The following is a 20,462-nucleotide window of genomic DNA, read 5'->3' on the forward strand; positions in this document are numbered from 1 at the left end:
GCACCCTCAGCAACAGGCAGAGCTCCCCAGCCAAACACTCCACTCACCCTAGAGATTACAAAGGCTCAAAGATGTTCATGTTGTCTGATTTTGATATTTATGTAAAAGATCTAGGCTAGCAGCATTTTCAGCTTCCATTCACAGAATTAACCCATATAGTACAATTTTAGTTCCCTAGGTATAATTAAGGGCAAAAGGGGTAGAACAGTTTGTCAAGTGCTGAGTATAAGAGCTCTCTTCCAAGTGCAGACCTCCAATGTACAGAAGACAGGATGAGAGAAAGGTGAGTACTCGGTTGTACATGGTGTTCTTTCTGGACTGATGTATTCTAGAGGTAAAGGCAATTACTAAAAGGTAAAGAAGGCAATAAGGACAGGGGTTTCAACTGCAGGTTTTGTGCCTTGATGCTCCATGCTGGTACATCATGAAGGCCATAAATATACAGGCAGCTGACAGTGGAAATAAAGGAAATTAAGACAACCATGAGATGCTGAGCCGTCACCTCCCCAGGTCTCCCAAGCACAGGTCTGCTCCCCACACGCTCACTGGCAGCCCTGACAAATTTCTAAGGGGTTTTGTTCAATCCTCATCACATTATCCATCCTATAATGCTCAGCTGCTTTCCTCCTTCAATCCCAGTCTTCTTAGTCTCCATCTCTCTGTCCAGTCTTATTCCCAAAAACATTTGCAGAGCATAGACAGGAAATCTGAAAGAAAAGCTGCTATTCACCACGTGAATTTAAGCACTTGATTAACAGGATTTAATCAGATACTGAAAAGACTTGTCAAACCTGAGTCAACTGATAGGAAAGGTCAACAAAACATTTAAATTATACATAAATTTTGTGTATGTCTTCAAAATCATTGTGTCTGTCAGGCTGGTAAGTATCACTGGATGGAACCGACTGATGAATTCAAACACTGATTAAATTTCATGAACTTCCCAGAGTTATCACTAACACAATGAATAGCTCAGTGTTTTGACAAAAGCTCAGAACTGACAAATGCCTCAGATGTTCCCATAGTACACAACTAGGAGGCAGTAAGTTTGTACGAGCTATTAAACATGAAGGAAATGGGACCTACTGTTTAAGTGAATCACTAAAAAATTTCCTTTGCAAGAGTGTGATTTTGAAAAAAAATTTATTTCCCCTGATTTTTAAATGTGGTTTTTATAATACATTTATTTGACCTAGAAATAGAAATCATGAAAGCATTTCACTTATTTTAAACTGCAAAGTTTAACACAACTTTATACATGCATCCATGCTGTCAATTTATGCATACTGTTAATTTCAACTACTTCAGACAAACGCATATTTTTTTTTCCCTGACATTTCTCATAATTTGTGGAGCTGTATCTGAAAGTGCTTCAGGTCAGAGATATTTCTAAGACTCATGCCTTGCCTGTGCACACTTATACTTGTACAGTTAAGGCATGCTGTAATTATTTGCAAGTCCCAAAGCATCATGCACTAAATTATGTCCTCTACCTGGAGATAAAATGAACAGCAGTTATCTAGTTTATAGATTTGACAAATTCTTCTGGGCATCTGCCAACTTTGTAATCTGCTTCAACTATAGCTTAAGAACCATATGAGATCACCAGGGTTTCTGCACAACTTCAAAGCTCCCGAAGCCAGAGCCGTGCAGTTCTCAGGCTGAACAAACGTTGTGAGGCTCTGTGCACAGCTTTGAGGCCCCTTGAAACACAGCCACTTGTTCCAGAGGGTGTACAAATGCTATTAGGCATATCTGGAGCACACATAAATTCTAATATACATCAGCTACGTTTTTGCACTAAAAGGAACTTCAACATTGAGAAATACATGGCTTTTAACTACCATTTTACTCTAACACAACAAATTTCATCTGGTTGCCATTATAATAAAATCTGTAAATAGAAACAATTTTCTATACAATATTCTTAACAAAAAGAGACCCTGGGAGATTGGTGCTGCAGTGAAAGCTGCTACTTATAAAATCCCTTTGTAGGAAAAGCTCCTTGTCTAATTAAAATTCAAACTGCCATTAGAAAAACTTCTCCATTAGCTGGAGAACACGTATTAACATTTCAAGACACCTAATTTCCAGAAGCTTAGATGTAGTTCCTAATCTATTTTAATCTGCAAACAAGTTAGCATCTGAACCGTAATGCCTTCAACAGTATCAAGACAGCAGGAATGCTCACTTTCTCGAGCACAGCATGTGAACAGACCCAGGTGGACCAGTCAGCAGTGAAAAGTGGGTTTTCTCTTACATAAGTAACTAGGTCACCATCTAATGTCTCTTTGTTATCCTAAAACATGAACTTCATCCTGTGACAGAGTTAAGAAGGGATAACAACCAACCGCCTTGACAGATGCCACCAAAGAATCTCCATAGCCTTCCCTCCTGTCAAACAGTAATGACATTATTTTCCCTTTATTTTGAACAAAAAGTTATTTATGCTAATCCCTTTTTTTTTGTTTTACATATTTATAAATAAATAAATTTCTGAGAACTTCCAGAAATGATTCAGCTTTACTTGAGAAAGATGGAAAACTATAATGAGTCTTCTCAAGGACTGTCAGCAGCATACAGTTGGTACTATGAAAAAAGGGAAAGTAATAATTATCTGATTTTATTTACATGATCCAGGCTATTTTCTTGACATTTTGGGGAGGGATATAAAGTAGAACTCCCTTCTTCCTCCTATTTCTATTCTCTGTTGTTCAATTCATCCATCTTTAGTTCTAGTATTTCTCTCCCTTCATGCATTTCCCTTGAGGGATTTTTGTTCCTTTCTATTATTGTCTTGGTAGCTTTGTCATTTCCATTATTACTGCTTTTGTTTCCTTCAGGTTTCAGCTGTTCTTCTGCCCTTTCTTCTTTCAGTTTGATGCTACAGAGAGCCAGACGTTCCTCACAAACTTCTGAAACTAACTCTGAATCTTCTGTTCTCAGGAAACATACTTGTGAATGAAGCCTTTAACCTGAAGCTAAAGACAAAATTGGTTGGTTTCAGTCTCACATAGTAACAGAAGATCACAAATACCGCCTGATCACAGGAACAGTTACTCACTGAGGGAGGTCAGTCAGAAGTAACCTAACCTTCCTGGCTGCTTTAAAAGCACACTTCAATGAACATTACTGAAGCAAGAAATGCAGTCTAAAAGCAGTTTCTTCTCTGTTTATGTTTTAAAGGGAGGAATTTTACCATAAGCTGCCTCATTTTTAAAAAAATGCTAACAACCCATTATAGTGGCTTAAACTGGTGTATTGTGGCTGGCTAGAACTAATATGCTGGTTGTGTTAGAAGTCTCATTGTTTTAGCAAAAACTTTAAAAGAATTACAAATTATCTTTTTGTGCAATAGACGTAACTCTTGTCAGAATTGAATTTCATGTAAGAAAACTAGTAAAACAGCTCAAGATGGAAGACTTTTTCCCATTAATTTTCATTTGTCTCACCTGAAGCTACTGATTGCATTTTTTTGATCAAAAGCGGGTTGGTCTACTCCGTCTACCCCAAAGCAATAATGGACATAGTCATGCCTGAAGCTTTACATCTTCCTGCCTTCTCTATTTCATGAGCCACCATCCTGAAGACAGGCAATGGTTTGTTACAGCCTGCTCTGGGGTTCAGTTTGAATTCAGTGTTTCACAACCACCAGGCTGGTTGCACATGCTAATTCTTCCAGGAAAGTGGGAGAGAAAATTGAATGTATCTATCTGGGAGAAGAGCAATAGTAGAAATCTTTGTTCTGACAACAAAATGGACAGTACTAAAACAAATCCATCTACATTATAGACTGGGAATCTTACATATTTTGTCACTGAGCCTTTAATGCTAGGTATTGTAAAGACAGCCTAACAAGCTGCTTATGCAGTTTGTTGCCCAACGAAACACCTAAGGCTGAGCAGAGGCTGCCTTCCATTTCCTGCTAACAAGACCAGGACTCTCAAAATGGAAGAATATTTTTATGAGCTTTCACTATTACAGACTGTAACTGACACTTCAAACAAAGTGATAAGTGCCATGAAAACAACTGTGTCCTTTATTTGCATTCCGCATCCAAACTCTCATACATGATGTTTTTCAATCTTTTGGGCTCAATGGATTACTGCTGAGTGGTTAAACTGTAACAGAGTTCCTAATTTTTATTTCATTAATTTACATCTGAGGAATAATTGCAGTCTGCTTACAATAACCACCATAGGTCACTGTTCTAAAATTGAAAGACTTTCTTGGAATACGGTGTGATTGCACAAATTTGACAGTTGTGTTTTTTGAGGTTAAAAACAAGAATTGACTGAGAAAAGGGACTGTTCATTCTAAAACTGAAGCACTACATTAGTAACTGAAAACTAAAAGCCTTTGAAGTGTTCTCATGACAACAGAAATAAAGCAGCGGTGGTGCACATGTCACCTGAAGTATTGAAAGTTCTCTACTGCCAGCTCTACTTAAGGCCACCTACCTCTCAAAGCCAGAAGCTGAACAGTGTTCAAACTCAGACAAGCTTTAAAACTATAAATGCAAGCAACAGAAGTTACAATTTTGGAAAGAACCTGTGTTAGTGAGAGGAAAGAGCAACCCTTCAGGAGAAGACAACTGCCATGGTAATGTCTTCAGAGGAGCACACACATGGAAACAGTGTAGCAGAAGACATATTTCTATACAGTAAAGATAAGGCAGATCAATGTATGCATAACAAGTATTTTTAACTACAGAAATCTTTTGATTTGACTTAGAATATATCTGCTTGGGCTTCCATGTTATATCTTTAGTATACAAACCGGTTAATACTACGCCAACCTTCATAAATACTGAAAAGACCATATGTTTAAATGTAAGACATCACTGCGCTCTCTGCCAGAAACACTTGTTTGTTGAGCATGATTTCTGGGAGGATATAAAAGCCATGGGAAGAACAAATTCATCCCTGATTTAATTCTAAGGATTTTCAGCTTTTATGGTATGTGTTACCAAAAAGAAAGCTATAACCTGAATGAGGGAATCTACTACATTGACTGTATAAGCTTAAACATGAAAAGTCATTACAGTTGTCAGCCAAGGTGAAACTGATTTCAATCTTTGCCACTCACAAGAGCTGCTGCAGAGGCTACTAACAGTTTGCTTTGATTTTAGAGACAGTAGCATCAGACACAGGTATGTGAAGAAGAGAAAGAACCCAAAAAACCCTTCCTCAGTATTTTCACAAGCAATCTCTCTGGGCTATTATGGACAGGTGCTGACAGAGTCTACAGGCAAGTTATTTCAGTCCTCCTGAAAATAATTATAACTACTCTTACTTTTGCAGCAAGATTTTTTTTAGCAGATTCTCAAGCTGTTTACAAACTTGCCTGCAACTGAAGTGTAGTTTCCTCGAAAAAGGACTGATGTGCTCATTCTGCACCAGCTTTTCTGAGCAGGTTTTAGCTGATGCCTTGAAGTTACTATTTTTGGAAGCCAAAATAGCTAGACTTTGACCAGAATGATGAGATTAATAGTCTTTGTGGAGGCAGGAAGCATAGGCAAACTAAATTTTGGTATTTTGCCTTTTCAACCCTCATGAAAAAGAGATCCTCACTACACTGTTAGAGTTTAAATTAACTCTGATGAAATCTGACAGTTATTCCTCATGTTTGACCCTGGCAGCTTCTAGCTTGAGCAATTTTCCAAAGGTTTTCCAGTGTTTTAAAGGAGTTAAGTAAGTATTTAACCTCATTTCACAACCAGAAAAAGAGGCACAGCAACAGCTTCCTTCCATGGAAACTTCTAGTTAAAAGTGAAAGATGCATGTGATCTGCAAAGAAACTACTGATATACCTAAGGCCACAGGAAATGCTGATGTCAAATCCCCGAGCCGAATTCAGGAGCTGCCACCTCCTTAGCCTGGTTGTGAACCACAGCTCCTTGCCCTCTGGACGCGCAACCTTGATCCACCATCACGTTTGGCAGACTGGCTGGCTCTTTGGCAGCTCAACGTGGGCACCTCCTACCCATCCCTAGGATCTACATTACAGCCAGATTTCTGGAAAATCCGTTTTATGGTGGCTGTTTCATGCAGGAAGGGCTGTAGCTTTGTGCAAGAGGAAGAGGTAGAGAAGGCAAAAGAAATTCAGCGGCAGCTCTGTCAAGAAAACCCAAATACCGTGCTTCCTGATCTCGTGTGGCATTTGTTGGGCACTCCATACAAGTGTCAATCAGCGTGAAACTACTTAATTTATAATCTTAACAAAAAAGGGAGAGGTAACATGGCTGCATTTCTAGGCACGATTAACGCTCTAAAAGACGGAGAAAGACGAGGACCCTTGTCTTCCTCAAACAATGAGCAGAGATTATAAAACAATCTAACCGTACTATCCCAACTTATCCCCATTATGCAAACAGTAACTGGGAAAGCGTCCTGGGGGTGCCTTACATAACTCCGTGCTCTGAGCGCCCCTTGGCACCCGGGGGAGTTGATCTTTCCCCTAATCCCCGAACGCAGCCCCGGCTCCGCGAGCACCGTGCGGGATCTCCCCGGGCTGGGCGCAGCCGGCGGGCGGCGGCAGCGCAGCAGCAGCAGCCGCGGAAACTTTGCGCCGCAGGGGCCGGGCAGCGGCCGCGGCAGCGCCGGGGGAACCGGGGGGGCTCGGCAGAGCCCCGAGCCTCCTCCCCGGCGCTGCGAGGGAGGCGGCCGATGGGAAAGTTGCACCAGCCACCTCTTCCCGCCCGCCGGAGACGAGCGAGCGGCGGCCTCCGGGGGCAGAGGGGCGGCGGCAGGGGCTGCACAGCGCGGGGCTGGGGCGACTTACCCATGGCGCCGCCGCGGCCTCCTCCACCTCCTGCTGCTGCTGCTGCTGCCGCTCCTGCAGCCGCCGCCTCTCCGCCGGCGCGGAGGGAGGCGCGGGAGGCGTGTGCGCGGAGCGGGGCGCGGCGCGGAGCCTGCGTGCGGCGGGCTATGAGTCAGGGCGGCACATCCGGGCACGGCCGGGAGACACCCCGCCCGACAGCCCGCCCGCCCGGCCGCACCGAGCCGAGCCGAGCCGCCGGGGAAGGGCGGGAGCCGCGCAGGGAGAGAGGAGGCGGCGCGGGGCCGGCGGCAGCGCCCCCGGCTGGGGAGGAGGCGGCGGCGGGGCGGGCCCGCTGACAGCGCCGGCTGCCGCCCCTCGGGCCTCCTTTGTTACAGGGGCTGGGGTGGGGCCGCCCGCCGGGTCCTGGGGGCGGCTGCCGGGATGGAGGGAGAGCGGCCGCGCCGTACTGCGCCCCGCGCGTCCCCGCAGCGCCGTTGCTGTGCGCTGTTCCTCGGAACGTGGGGTGGTTTAAACACGGCGCTCACCGTTTTTAAGTTCATGCTTAATGATACGGACTCAAAGGAGGAGCCTTTTCCAAGGCGGGGATTATGCTGGATGGATAAGGGTTTGGGTTTCTTTGAGGTGGTCTGTGCGAGGAAAAGGATCAGTGGAGGAAGCGGCGGGTGATGTCCAAGTGCCGCACGTTTTGCTGAACCAGCAGGACAGGTTTTACACCCGAAACTGAAAGGCACGAGGCAGTTCTGCGTGGAAGGCATTTTTAACAATAAAACGAAGGGCTGTGTTTAGTGGTCCCGATTCCTTTCTGCCCTCGAGTGCTCAGTATCTAGAGTCTGGAACAATGAGGAACTGTTTGCTGTTACAGTCCTCATAGCCTTTTCAGTGGGAAACATTTGAGGGGGAAGGAGATGTTGAATTGGGTAGCTTTTGTGACATTTTCCAAATCTTCTCATGGTTATGTATTCATGGTTTTGCCTGAGTAAATCCTAAAGTATGGTTAAATAGAGTAGGACCACAGAACGTGTTAAGAGGGGTTTACTTGCTGTGTTAAAATGGATAGGCCAGGGACAATTCTGATGAGTGATGCAAAAAAAAGTTTTAGTTGAATCATCCCCCACAGTGGCTTCCCAAGTGACACCAGTAGTCCCTCTCAACAGCAGTCAGCAGCTGCCAGGGATTTCCTCTCTGGAACACGTCCCAGGAGCTTTCATGCCTGTAAAAGGGCAGTGTGATGTGACAAGCAAAGAATAATTCATCAGTCTTTCTGCAGAGTACAGACTAAACACGTTGGGGTTTATCCATTTACTTTTGTGTAGCCCTGTAATTCACCACCTCTTTCCGTAGGAGATAGCGGAATTTTGTAGTTGAATTCAGCAGGGTTAACCACTGTCCCAGTATGCAGAACTTGACACTGAAGATATGTAATTTTATGATCAACTGATGCTGAAAATTAGTATGTTTTATAATGCTAGGCAACACAACCAGTTTTGTTACTGTTTTCATTGCACTGAGACTGCAGGAAATTCAAACCAGAACATGTTGGGTTTTTAACTGCAGGGTTTATCTAATTCAGTACTTTAAAAAAAACACAGGGTTTCTTAGAAGAGTCTAAAAGGTGAAAAGCTGTAGGTTTTTTCTGCCTTCCTCTATTTTCAAACCTTGTCTGAAATTCATCTTTGTCCTATGTTTTTACGTCCTTATTTCTTTCAGTGAGCAATAAATTTTGCGTTGACTTTATGTCTATGTCCCAAATGCCGCCTCTGCTTGTCTGGGAAAAAAGCAGTGAAGTTCTTTTCTTACTGATCTGTCTTTGAGTGATCATGTAAGACATATTCCACAGATTATTTCACGTGGGATAAATCCCACCTAGAATAAATTGGAGAAACTGTAAAATGCTCAGATTTCTCTAGTTTACTTACAAAGGTACGTGTGCACGTCCTAACTGAAATGCACACGTATACCTTTGCAAGACCCAGAAAGGTAGGACCATTGCCTGCTCCAAGAAAGGATTTTGAGGGCAGTGACTTCTAAAGAGTTCTGCTTTCAAAAATACTGCCAGAAAGAGACTACAGAATGTCTTTGATTGTAATTAGTTTCAGTGGATCGAAAAGAACCATGCAAAACTAGGGAGACCTTTTGTTCTTTTGACTGAATACTTATTAATTCTAGAACAGAAAAAAGAAAGCTCCAAACAAGCTGATGACTTGATTTTTGCCAATCCCTTAATTAGGCACAAGATTACAACAGAAAAAAGGGGTGTTGTTAAAAAAACCCTCCAGATCAAGTCCTGCCATTCTTACAGTTGAATGCAAGATCCTTATGTATGCCAACACATGGAATAGCTCAAAAGGGAGAGGAATCTTCATGAAAGGAAGGTCCATCCCCAAGAGACTGTATAGAAGAGTTTTGGACCCTTAGGCTGAGATTACATATGTATAAAAATAATATCCAAAATCAGTGTGCTGATTTTTTTTTAAGTGATCAGCACCTGCAAAATGTGGTCCAGTGATACCTGTGAGAATATCTCATTAGAAACAATGAAATTAGGGTGCTTCTGACATATTCATGAAGGAAAAAATTAATTAAAACCCAGGTTTTTGAGAAAAACAGGCAATTAGAGGCAATGTATTGAGTTACTGGTGAAATTTGCAGTAGAAATTGGGAAGGAACCTGTACAAGTGTATTCTGTGGATTTCAGAAGATGTTTAATTTCAGCCGTGGGGGAAGACTGAAAAATTTATTCATAAAAATATCCTTTAGAATAGCTTATCACTGCTTTTTTTCTGCGTTTCTAACACAGCTGTGAAAATTGAGTTGTAGACTACAGAAATTAGGAAGTTATTAATAAGTGCTTTCTCTGCACTCACAAACATTGACAGTGTCTGATGTCCTGCAAGGAAATGGAAAATTTTCTTTGACCAAATGACCTTCCAGTGCTAACCACTTCATGAATTTTCTTTCTCAGATCTTGCACCAGTTTCAAATTCTCAGCACATCTCCTTGAAAACCTTCTCACATACGTTATATCATTTAATTTGGCACAAAGGTGCATGTAAGGAATATATTTTAAATTGCCTCTGTACGAATGCTAGAAGGCGCCACGAGTAACAGGAGTGTGCTGGGTTACTCAAATACATAAGGAAATACGATGTGGTACTGTAATTTAGTGGAAGTCACATCATCTGATGGGAATGGGCTGTCAAAACTTGCTCAGTAATGAAGGGCAAAGAAAGCAGAAGTGTGGGTAGCACTTTACCCCCGTTAGAGGCACAGGCAGCCTTTTGAATCCTTGCACCTTGAGTAATCTCAGTTCTTGTAAAACTAGAGGTGAAAATGCTGCAGGGCTATCTGTGAGCTTGAATGTGGAAAATAGGACAAGCTACTTCTTGAAACCTTCCTGTGGTGTGTGAATGGGGAGACAATAAAAGTGTGCAGAGAAAAGAGTGTTGCCAAGGGATGAGTGGCAACTGGCTGGCAGCCTTCTTCCTGAAGGTAAGCTGCCTCACATGGTCCATGGGATAAAAGCAGTCATTGATTGAGAAGTGAACACCGTAACTTCTTCTGTGATAATTCGTTCGCATTCCTTTATCTGCTGTGTAAGTATTCATGATAAAGCCTTTCTGGTAATTTGAAATTAGAAAAAGGTACCAAACCGCACCCAACGGTACCCAACCAAAGGCACCCTTTCTATCTGTGAGTGCGATTTAGATACAAGAATGGCTGATCCTGCAAAACAAAATCTGAGAAACTAACTAGTTTTTAAATGCCAAACTTTCAAAAAACAAAGCTTAAATCTGTCTGAAGAAAAAAAAGATTGGTATGAGTTTGTATGTATTGTGTGTCATGCTGCAAGACTGCAGTAACCCTTTCTGGCCTAAAAATTTGGGGCTTTTTCAATGACCAGTCTCCATGTATTGGGGGCAGTAAAAATGGCATATGATACTTAGTACATTTGTAACACATGAAGTTACAGTAGATGTAGGCTTTACTCACGCTTTAGAGCTAAAAGAGATTTCCTGCATATTCAAAAAGGAATTTCTTCATCCTTGCCCCCAAATTTAACTGGACAGTTGTATTGGGCTTTGTTTTCTTGCTATGGTTTTGTATTTGTTATGGTTTTTCTACAAACCTCAAGAAGAGATAGGAGACCAGCTGGAGGGGAAAACTGTTCGAAGATTATTTTGTCTGTCTGATATCTCTTTGAAAGACCTAGTCACAAGATCTGGGCTTGGGAAGGACTTTGCTTCCAGGTGAGATTGGTAGGGGCTTTGCCAATATTTTCCTTTCCCTTCACTCTGGAGGTGGTTTTGCCAGCTGGCCTCCTGACTGTAAATCTCACCTAACCAGCATCCAGGTGTGCAGCTGTCTTGGGTAGGAGAATTTTGGTAGGTGGTTGCTGTTCCTCAGTGATGACACACAGCTGGATCTGACTAAATCCCAGTAGGGTTCAGGTGAGTAAAGTCAGACTAATTATGAAACCTCTAGGTTAAATTGTTGGCCCAATAGCCTCTGCTGTTGTTGTGCTTATAGAAGATATTCATCCCAGCTGTGAGACAAAAAGTTGAAGAGGATGAAGAAGAGTCCTGGGGAGTTTATATTTCCCCTCAAGGTTGGTGAAAACTTAACTTCCCTCAGCAAATTTAAATGCTATAGAACGAAAGGGGATAAAATATTCACCAAAAATGGGGTTTGTCTGCGGATAACTCCAGTTTCTCTGTAAGTATATTCTTCATCATATGGGTTATCATCTCCTTATTTTAATAGTTTTCCCACTTAAATCAGAGGCATGTGAGATAAATTGGAAAAATCCCTTTTATTGGTTCACACTGCTATTTCTGAGTAAGTGTTAATACACAATAATGTTGTTATGTAAAGGCTTATTTGGGGGTTTTTAGATGTACAAAGCAATTATACAGTGCTCTTTATTTTAAATTGTATACCTTTAGTACTTCTTCATTTGTAAATAAATGTTTTTGGACTAAACTCAGTGAAGGGAGTACATCTGCAGCAGAGTTTGCTATGCTGAATTTTATTTTAGTAGTATGAAGCATTTTATACTTAAATATTCTTTAGTGTGGCATAAATAATACTCTTCCATTAGGATAATGATGCCTTATTTGTTTCTCTGTTTCCATTAATTTCTCTAATTTAAGGCAATTAAAGTAAGCTTTGTAAGTAATTTCTAATTTGTGAAAACTACTTTAGACATGATAGTACCAGTGAACATAATTTGAATTCTACCTGAGCAATAACAATTATAATGGCAAATTGTTGTTAGATAATGCTGCTACGTAACCCTTAGTGATACCTAAACCACAAGATTACAATACAAGGAAAAGCACATTTTAGAGTAGAGTTACAAAAAATCTGGTTTGAAATATCACCTTTATACTTCCTATGGGAAATGGTGGTATAGGCAAGTTACTCTGGTCTGTGATTGTATGGTCATGAGCGTGCCTATTCAACAATTGATGGGTAACAAGTGATCTGTTGTTTACTGCCTGTATTTTGCTAGAACCAAATAGCCGAAACTCTCAAAAGTCCAAGAAAAACCCCACTATCCCTCAGTGCCAGACAAAATACTGCAGTGCTTTAATAACATCAGTAAGCTTTCAGAATTTACATAAGACGTTGCAGAGATTTATATGCCAGCCTTTTTTATTTAAATCTTCTTGCCATTTTTCAGCACTGTATTTCGGTGAGCTTGGCCTTCCTTGATGCTCTTTCTTTATTTTGACTCCATTTGCTTTGTCCCTGTCAGGAAATAATTTTGCCACATGTGATGACTGAATTTAGGAAGTGAATAATGTATTTATCAGATGATTCTCTTCAGAGGAATTTGCAACTCTGAGGTAGTGACTTGCTTTGTTATCCCACAACATTATTGGTAATGTTAATCTGGAGAAAGGAAGATCTGACTGCCTGGACTGTGTCCTTTTAAAGCCTGTCTTTAGTCGCGGAAGATAAAATATGAACTCTGGAGTTTATTTCATTTTTGGTTCCTTAGTATAGGAATTCAGGCTAAGTCTCAAGGTAGCAAAAATTGTTCAGTGTATTTTATGTGAAGGATCCTGTATGTTTTGTGGTTCCTTAACTGTAAAACTGGCTATAGATTTCACTAAAATAACTTTCACTCAATATATATATGTCTGCCTACCTACCTGTCTTTGCATATGTTTAATGTGTATGCCTATATCCATGTGCACAAATATGCGTTTGTACATAGCTATTTCTGGGATATCTTAATAGTATGAATTGCATATAAATGGAAAAAAAGGATTTTTTGCATTTGTGGGAGCCTGAAATAATGACTTTGAATACCACAGACAAAATCCTTAGGCTTACATTTTTCTATGCTACAGAATTAGTCATTTTCCCAAATATGTTACAGCCTTCACATTCCTGTTGAAGACAGCATTTTATGGCAGCTGCATGCCTTCCTCGTTTCTGGTTTTTATGTGCATTTTCTTTTTTTTTCTTCATCTTTCTATGCCTTGAGCTGCTGCAAGTCATATTTGACTGAATCCCAGAATGTAAATAATTAGTTGCATCTTGTTTGTTCTGGGTTGTTCTAGGTCTCAGTGATAGAGCCTCCTCTACAACCAGGCAACTCTGGGTAAAACCTGGTGATTGAAGTAACTTTTTCAGTTGTCATTTTTCCTGGGCAAGTTCTCAAAATTCATAATGTATTTGAGGTAGCGCAAGAAACTTAGCCTGCAATAACATCTGTCATTTCTATAGCTGAAATCATGCAGATGGGCAAATCTGAGAAGACTGAATTTTCAGATAGATGTTGAGCTCTGGCCTGAGCTGCTCTTTCTCAAGTTTCTTTTTTTTTTTTTTTTCCTTAGACCATACTGCTGAAGAAGTTGGGGTGGGAAAGCACCTTATGCTTGTGAAAGTGGTTAATGTGTATCAGTAAAAGGAGGGGACTTGTGTGTGTGTGTGTAAAATGTGCATGATGGAGCTATAACTGTTAAGTGCTGCTTTAGGCAGTGAAGATGCTGGTCTCCATGAGGGGTTGGGCAAGTGCCTCAGATTGTGAATTTTGAAATTGTTTTTAGTGTTGAAATCTATGTACCAACAATTGTATTACCAATAAACTCACAACCATTATAGTAATAAGAATAAACTGTAGCATTTCTAAAGAAAGACAGTGTCTTCCAAAACTAGAATTAGGGAAGATCTTCACCTAGACGCGAGCAGTGAGGCCATTATCTCCTCTGAATATTTTAGCAAGTGCTTAGCAAGCTTGCCTGTTCACTGAGGCTGAGAATTTCAGAAAGGCAATTCTGAGACTCTCAAATGCCCACAAGAGCTACTCTCAAGATGTTGAAGCATTTCACTCTGTCACTGCTTGAAAAGTTAAATCTAGATGTTTGATTCTGCAGATTTCATGAGATTTGCATCCACAGAGGGCTTTATGTCTCAAAATGTTGGTATCAGTTTCTCCTTCCTTAATGCTGTTTGCTTTTCCTCAAAAAGGGCATTATCTACATATATGCATATAGTAGTAGGACATCTCGAAAGTTTTCAAATGTGCTAAACCAACTTCACTAAGACACATTTATCACTTCTTGTTTGCCCTTCTAAGGTTTGGTCCGTGTTAAAAAATAAACATAAGGATATTCTGGTGTCAAAAAATATTCTTACTTTCCCCAGTGGGACTAGAAATACAAAAATGGTATTGTTAAAAATCATGTGTCTGGGAACATGTTCAGTTGCTGCTAGGTTCCTCAGGTTATACATGGGACTTTTGTCTTACTTGGAAAGATGAAAATTTCAATACAACAAGCAGAAGGATAATACAGGGTATCAGGATTGCTGATGAATGTGAAAGAGGTGTTGCTTAGTCTAGAATCTTTAAGATGAGACTTGAAAGGGCTGTGAGGATGGCTGGGTTTGATGGATGATGATTCCAAGTACATGACAGTGGCTTGATAGCTGATGCAGCAGTTGGACTATGAAGGGACAGGGAGTAAGACAGACCATGAAGAGTTTACAATTGAAGTGTAAACTTAGACTTGAGATCAAGAAAAAAGATTATTATCTATTTTACTCCAAGTTGTGGGAGAAAGTTGATCTGATGAATCAGGAGAAAAGAATGTAGTAAAGAGGGTAAAAGAATCTGACATTTACAAAGCAAGATGGAAAAGGATTTGTGGTCAACAGTAGTATTCTGACATGTAGGGAAAGCTGCTAATCTAGAAGACATCCGGGCTATAACAGCATTAAGAGATGATCAGATTATAGGCAGTAGTGAATGCCAGTGCAATTAGAAATGCAGAAACTTTAAAATTTCCATTCATTTCTTCATCGTCTACTAGATAAGCTGCCAAAACAAAATAGAAAAAAAATTAAATTCCAGTTAATTCAAATCCATACTGTTGAATCATTAAAAATTATTTTCATTGGTGGTGTAGGCCAAAGTCTCATTAGGGTTACTCGTGTAGAAGCCTTAAAGTTGATGTAAGAAGGTGCAAGATTAGAAAGTTTCATTGTTCTTGTTGTTACTGAGGACAATATTGTGGGACAGATGTGAGTCTGTGACAGATTTGTATTCTGACTCCATGTGAAGGAACTTGGACCTTGTTTCCCAGGAACTGTACAGGTGTGCTTGGGACTACTCCTGGGCAATGCTGTGACAACCTTTCAAGAGTATAGATGTAGGCCATGTATTGTACAGGTACATTTGTCTTCACAGTCATGGCTTTATTTCTAAAAGCTGCTAGATACAGCCTTGCCCTAATAACAGGTATTAATATACTGGTTTTACTCATCAGGCTTTCTAATTTTAAAGCTTGGAGCTGATTTGAAGCTGCCCTATTTAGTGCTGTGTATCTCTGATAGCATATTTTTCCCACCAGCAGTGTTAATTTAGCCTGTCAGGCATTGTGACACCCTGCAAGACCGTGCAGGTGCTTGTCATGCCTGAAAACTTTATCCGGAGCACTGCAGGTGGGGGTGGAAGTTGCAACAAAGGTAATTACCAAGTATCTTGATCTTCAGGCAGTGGAGATTGTGGTTAGGAGTGATTTCCCTCGGGGGAGAAGGGGGAGGTAGGAGTCAGCAGTGCTGACTCGGTGCACTCTGAATGGTTTTTGGCATGATGAGGAGAGCTGCAGCAGCACAGGACCTGCAATCTGTAAGAGGAAATGCAGTGCCCCCCGCATCGAGGGGACACGCTGACGCTGCAGGGGAGGTGGTGTCAGGGAGACCGTATAAAGGAGATTTAAAAACACAAGTTTTATAAGAGGTGTGTTATGTTTTAGCCTTACAAAGAAAATTTTAATTGAAATGGCAGTTTCCCAGTGCTGTCTGCTATTGGCTTTTCTAGCTCTGCGTTGCAGCCCTGAGCTCCCAATCACCTCAAATGGTACTGTGGTTTTCCTGTTGATTGCTTCTGTATAAAAAAGTCTCTTATTTGATCTTAGTCTGCGTTCAGGGACACCCATATATGTACCCATAGCTTAGTATTTTTAGTTATAAGGACCTCTGGAGTTGAAACAACCACTGTTTTCAACAACACACTGAAAGGCCTTTTTAAAATTATCATTGAAGTCTTAAACGTCTTGCTGCAGGGCTGACTAGAGCTGCTCTTCTTGATGGCAAGAACTGCAAGAATGTTTAAGTGAAAGAAGGGGTTTCAAGTAATTTAATTGCTGCTTTGCATTGCTGAATGTAGAATTTTTTGATGTTATGTTTGAGGTTATGTCCTTTTTCTTTGTGTATGAATCTGGTAACTACCTAAGTTCTAAATTAGCTTAAGATCTCTTAATTAACAGCCCCTAGAACTATTTTTTCCACAGGCCTAGACAATAAATGAAAAATTAATAGGAAAAAAAAAGTTATGAACCAGTGTAGTTAAAATGGCTATTTACTTTTCTGTTTATTTTGATGCATTTGTCCTGTATGAGTCTTTACTGACTGTTTCATTAGAGGAAGTTTTCTAAGCTCCTGTGAATGTTATCGTAAGTGGAGGCCCCAGTGAGACTGCTGCTTAGTGAAAGCATATTTCCCTCTGTTCTCGGGTTTGCATTAGTGATGATGAGTTTCTGCAGCTTTCAGAGCTCTTGCCAGAAAGATAAGGCTATCATGTCTTTGCTGTTGTCGTTCATTATAGTCACTGCTGCTTGATGATGTGCCAGGAATAGTTCAGGGTGTAGCTGGAGCTGGGCCTGTGGGTACACCTGTGTGTTGTGCCAATACTGTGAAAAGAGTGGACTTGGATGTGTAATTCACAAGTACGTTCAAGTGAAGTATGCAAATCTCACCTGCAAATCACATGGAGATGTAGGTCTGAGAACTCCTCTGTTCCAAAAGGCTTAAAATTGCATAGCTTGAGAGCTGTGCCTACCTCACTGTGTAGAGAGATGACCTCATCTTTTTGTTCCCTTTTCTTCTACCCACCTGGCCCCTTGTACTGTCTTGTATACATTGTAGTTTTCCTAGTTCACCTCCTCTGCAGAGACTGTAGGGGCTGCGTGTTTTGCAGGGTAACCTCTTCTCTTCTTTGTGCTTGCCTGACTCCAGGTGACCTCTGTGTCTCCTCTAGGGCTAACATTGAGACCTGAGCCTTGATTGAAGCAGCTGTGTGTGATTCTGACAACATCAATGCTCACCCAAATCTAAGCTGAGCCTCCTAGAGCCCGCATGGGCTCAGACTCCTGCGGGATCCAAGGCTATCAAAATTCAGCATTGCAAACGTCTTATCTACATAAAGTATCTGGAAGGGAGAGCAAACAATAGCGGCTGAATGGCATAGTGATAGCTTATTACCCTGATAAATTGGAAGGCTTGCAAGTAGAAAGTCCTTGGGTAATTTTACAGAAGGGAACAAACATAAATAACTGGAGCCTTCAATAACTGTAACTTCTGCCTCGGAGTTTCAATGGAATATTTCATCCACTTTCCCCTGATACCTTACTCTACAAAATTAGAAGCGTTGTTTATTAAGATGGTTGTCAGAGAGTCTAAAGTAAGGGAATAATGTACTGCAGTTCCTTGGAGGCTTTTGGACCTCTAGGTCTTTATTCTGACTGAAAAATTCTACTGTTCCTGAGATTGCTTGTTTTAATGGATTTTTGTTGTTGTTCTTATTGTGCAGGGCAAATAGGATACAATCACTTCAAAATGAACCAAAAAAGCCTTAGATAATATTTTAGCGGAAGTTAAGCATTTCCAAAGCTTCAAACATTGGGGAGCTGAAACTGCCATTCCGACAGCCCAGCCCTTTTCCTCAGGGTCAGGCTTTTGTTCTCAAAGAAGATGAGTCAAACCCTGCTAACTGGCTTTATAGAACTCTGAGCTCTAGGAATTCTGCTGTCGTGGACTTTTTTTGCAGAGCTTTTTATTTCCCAGGCAAAACCTCATTTGCATTATGGTATTGTTATGTGTTTTCCTTTGATCTCCTACTTTGGATTTCTAAGATTGAGTGCTATTTTTTTTTCAACTTGCAAATTTGCATTGCCTCAGGATATGAGAGGTTTGTTTGAACTCATTTAATTGGCCAGTGATGTGAAAAATGATTGTTTTCTATATTGAAAATGAGCTCAAATAACCCCTTCACAGAGTCCTTATAACCTACTGTAACTTTCCATGCATTTTTACTGACTCAGATTTATCTTTTCTGGAAAGAGAATGAACTTTTCTAATCTTTTCCATGTTTGTAGCCATGATTTTTGTGTTTACAAGACATCCCCATAAAAATATAGAAAAATCAAAGTATAATTAACCACACTTTCTAGTGTTCTTATTTCAGTGAAAAAGATGCAATTCCAATTAAATCAAAGGAGATAATATGAATAGATAAGATGTGCCTAAGATTAAAATGGAGTTTGCTTCTTAAGCTTGCTTTCATGCTGGTTTATATTGTAATTTTGAAGAGGTTACCTTTTATTTACACTGAGGCTACACTTTATATGGTGCTTTTGGACAACAAGAAAAAAAGTCCCTTTTTATTCTTTGAAAAGCCTGAATGTAGAAATCGAACATGTAGTGTATAAAACCTCCATGACTGGTCTTAAAAAAGGTGCTTTATTAAGTTATTTTTATCATTCATGGCATCTTAAAGTTGCTAATTGATTTTTAGAATCTTAGGAGGAAACTAGAAGTATATAAATTAAACTTGATATTTTATACTTAAATTATAGATACACTGAATTATGGACTGTTTCTTCTGGTAAGTTTGTCAACACCTGTAGATTCCCTTACCTTCTCTTTTGTCTTGCCCCACTGCAAAATCCTTTTTCTTCCCACTGTTTCCCCACTCTGAACTTTAACCATGTACCAGAAATAAGCTTGGTGTTTTATATATATATACATAATACAATAATCTCCAGGTATAGCTGGTCAGTATGATCCTAAGTGGTTTAACCAATGTACTCAGGGAGGGCTGAATACTTGCTGTTGGATCTTGTAGCAGATCTTTAAACAGAGTTACTGCAGATTGAAACCTGTAATTGTTAAGTGAGAGGAACCCTATAATGATACAGACAGCTACGTGCATTATGGTACGCCTGCTATCTTGGTTTTTTGTGACTACTGTGCCTTTGAGGTTGTGTTTTGTTGTTAAAATAATAGTTAATCTTACTTCCTACTCTTTGGTGCAGTTGCTGAATTATAGTAGTTTTGTTCAGTCGGATAAGAACTGTGTTAATTTTTCATCATGTAGGCTTAAATTTCTCTAAGGCGAGTTAAATGAGCAAAGTGGTGACAAACAAGTCTGAGAAAAAAAACTTATTCTTAACTCCTGGAATATGTAGGGAACTTATGCTATTTCACTGTGTAGTGTAGAGCTAAATTAAGATAAGAAGGATGGCCAACGCGTATTGTTCTAATTTTTTGCCTTCTAAAACTTATCAAAGTAATTCCTGTGTATGTGTTTGGTCAGTTGTAGGACTCTTGGTGATCTTGACTGTATTCTGCTAGCGAGGTTTGGTTGCTGCCTGGCTGCCCTGCCAAGGCACGCATCAAAGATGTTATTTTTGAGGGGTTTGCAAAGTGTTCAGCAGACGTTCTGTACAGCAGAATTAACTTGTCATGCTTGGGCTTTCTAAAGTGAAATTCCAGATTGAAACTGAGACTGTCACTTGCATCTCATCACAGATAGCGCAAGAAAGTAATTATGAAGACAGACAAGCAGACAGACTGCGTTCCAGGCATTTTATGCTGTCTGCCTCTATTTTAGGGTGAACATGCACCACAGAAGTATCCAGGCGAGGAGGGATGTATGCAATGCCCTGTCTCCTTTTAATTTTCTTTGGAGGAAGAAAATCCAGGCCTATAGATTCAGGTTATCAAATTACCATCTTTTATGTTCCGCTTCTCAGTTTATTGGAGAATACTCCAGAAAGCAAGCACAAGGATTGTTGTGGTTCTGCTGTTTTTTTCTCTTTTTTTTCTTTTTCTGTACATGATTTATATTTGAAACAATCTAAAATAAATGGTTTCACAAGACATACAGGAAGTTAGTCCTCAAGCTGTTTTAAGGATGACCTCCTTGCAAATACTTAGAGTCTGTGGCCTATCCTATATATTCAGAAAAAGATGCAGCAAACTTTTTGCATGTAATCCCCAGTAAAACTTCTTAGTCTTTCATTTTAACATGAGATTTCTGTAGTGCTGCAAGCATCTTTAACACCATGGGTAATATATTTCAATTAAATGTATCTGTTTGTGTT

At 40.3% G+C, this 20,462-nt stretch overlaps 1 protein-coding gene across 3 annotated transcripts in view; it reads right to left on the bottom strand.

Moving 5' to 3' along the window:
• Positions 1 to 6,971, bottom strand: part of RAP1GDS1 (Rap1 GTPase-GDP dissociation stimulator 1) — a 90,198-nt gene extending 83,227 nt beyond the window's left edge. For 2 of the 3 annotated variants that reach the window (XM_066186339.1, XM_066186338.1), the window contains exon 1: positions 6,784 to 6,971. In XM_066186339.1, coding sequence (XP_066042436.1) covers positions 6,784 to 6,787 — 4 coding nt within the window. In that variant the 5' untranslated portion in view covers positions 6,788 to 6,971. The remainder of the gene's footprint in view (positions 1 to 6,783) is intronic. The other variant, XM_066186341.1, reaches the window with a different exon arrangement.
• Between the last annotated feature and the right edge of the window lie 13,491 nt (positions 6,972 to 20,462).

Source organism: Chamaea fasciata, unplaced genomic scaffold (genome assembly GCF_029207755.1).
Source record: "Chamaea fasciata isolate MVZ Bird 193981 ecotype frontalis unplaced genomic scaffold, bChaFas1.0.hap1 SCAF_6, whole genome shotgun sequence".
NCBI lineage: Eukaryota > Metazoa > Chordata > Aves > Passeriformes > Sylviidae > Chamaea > Chamaea fasciata.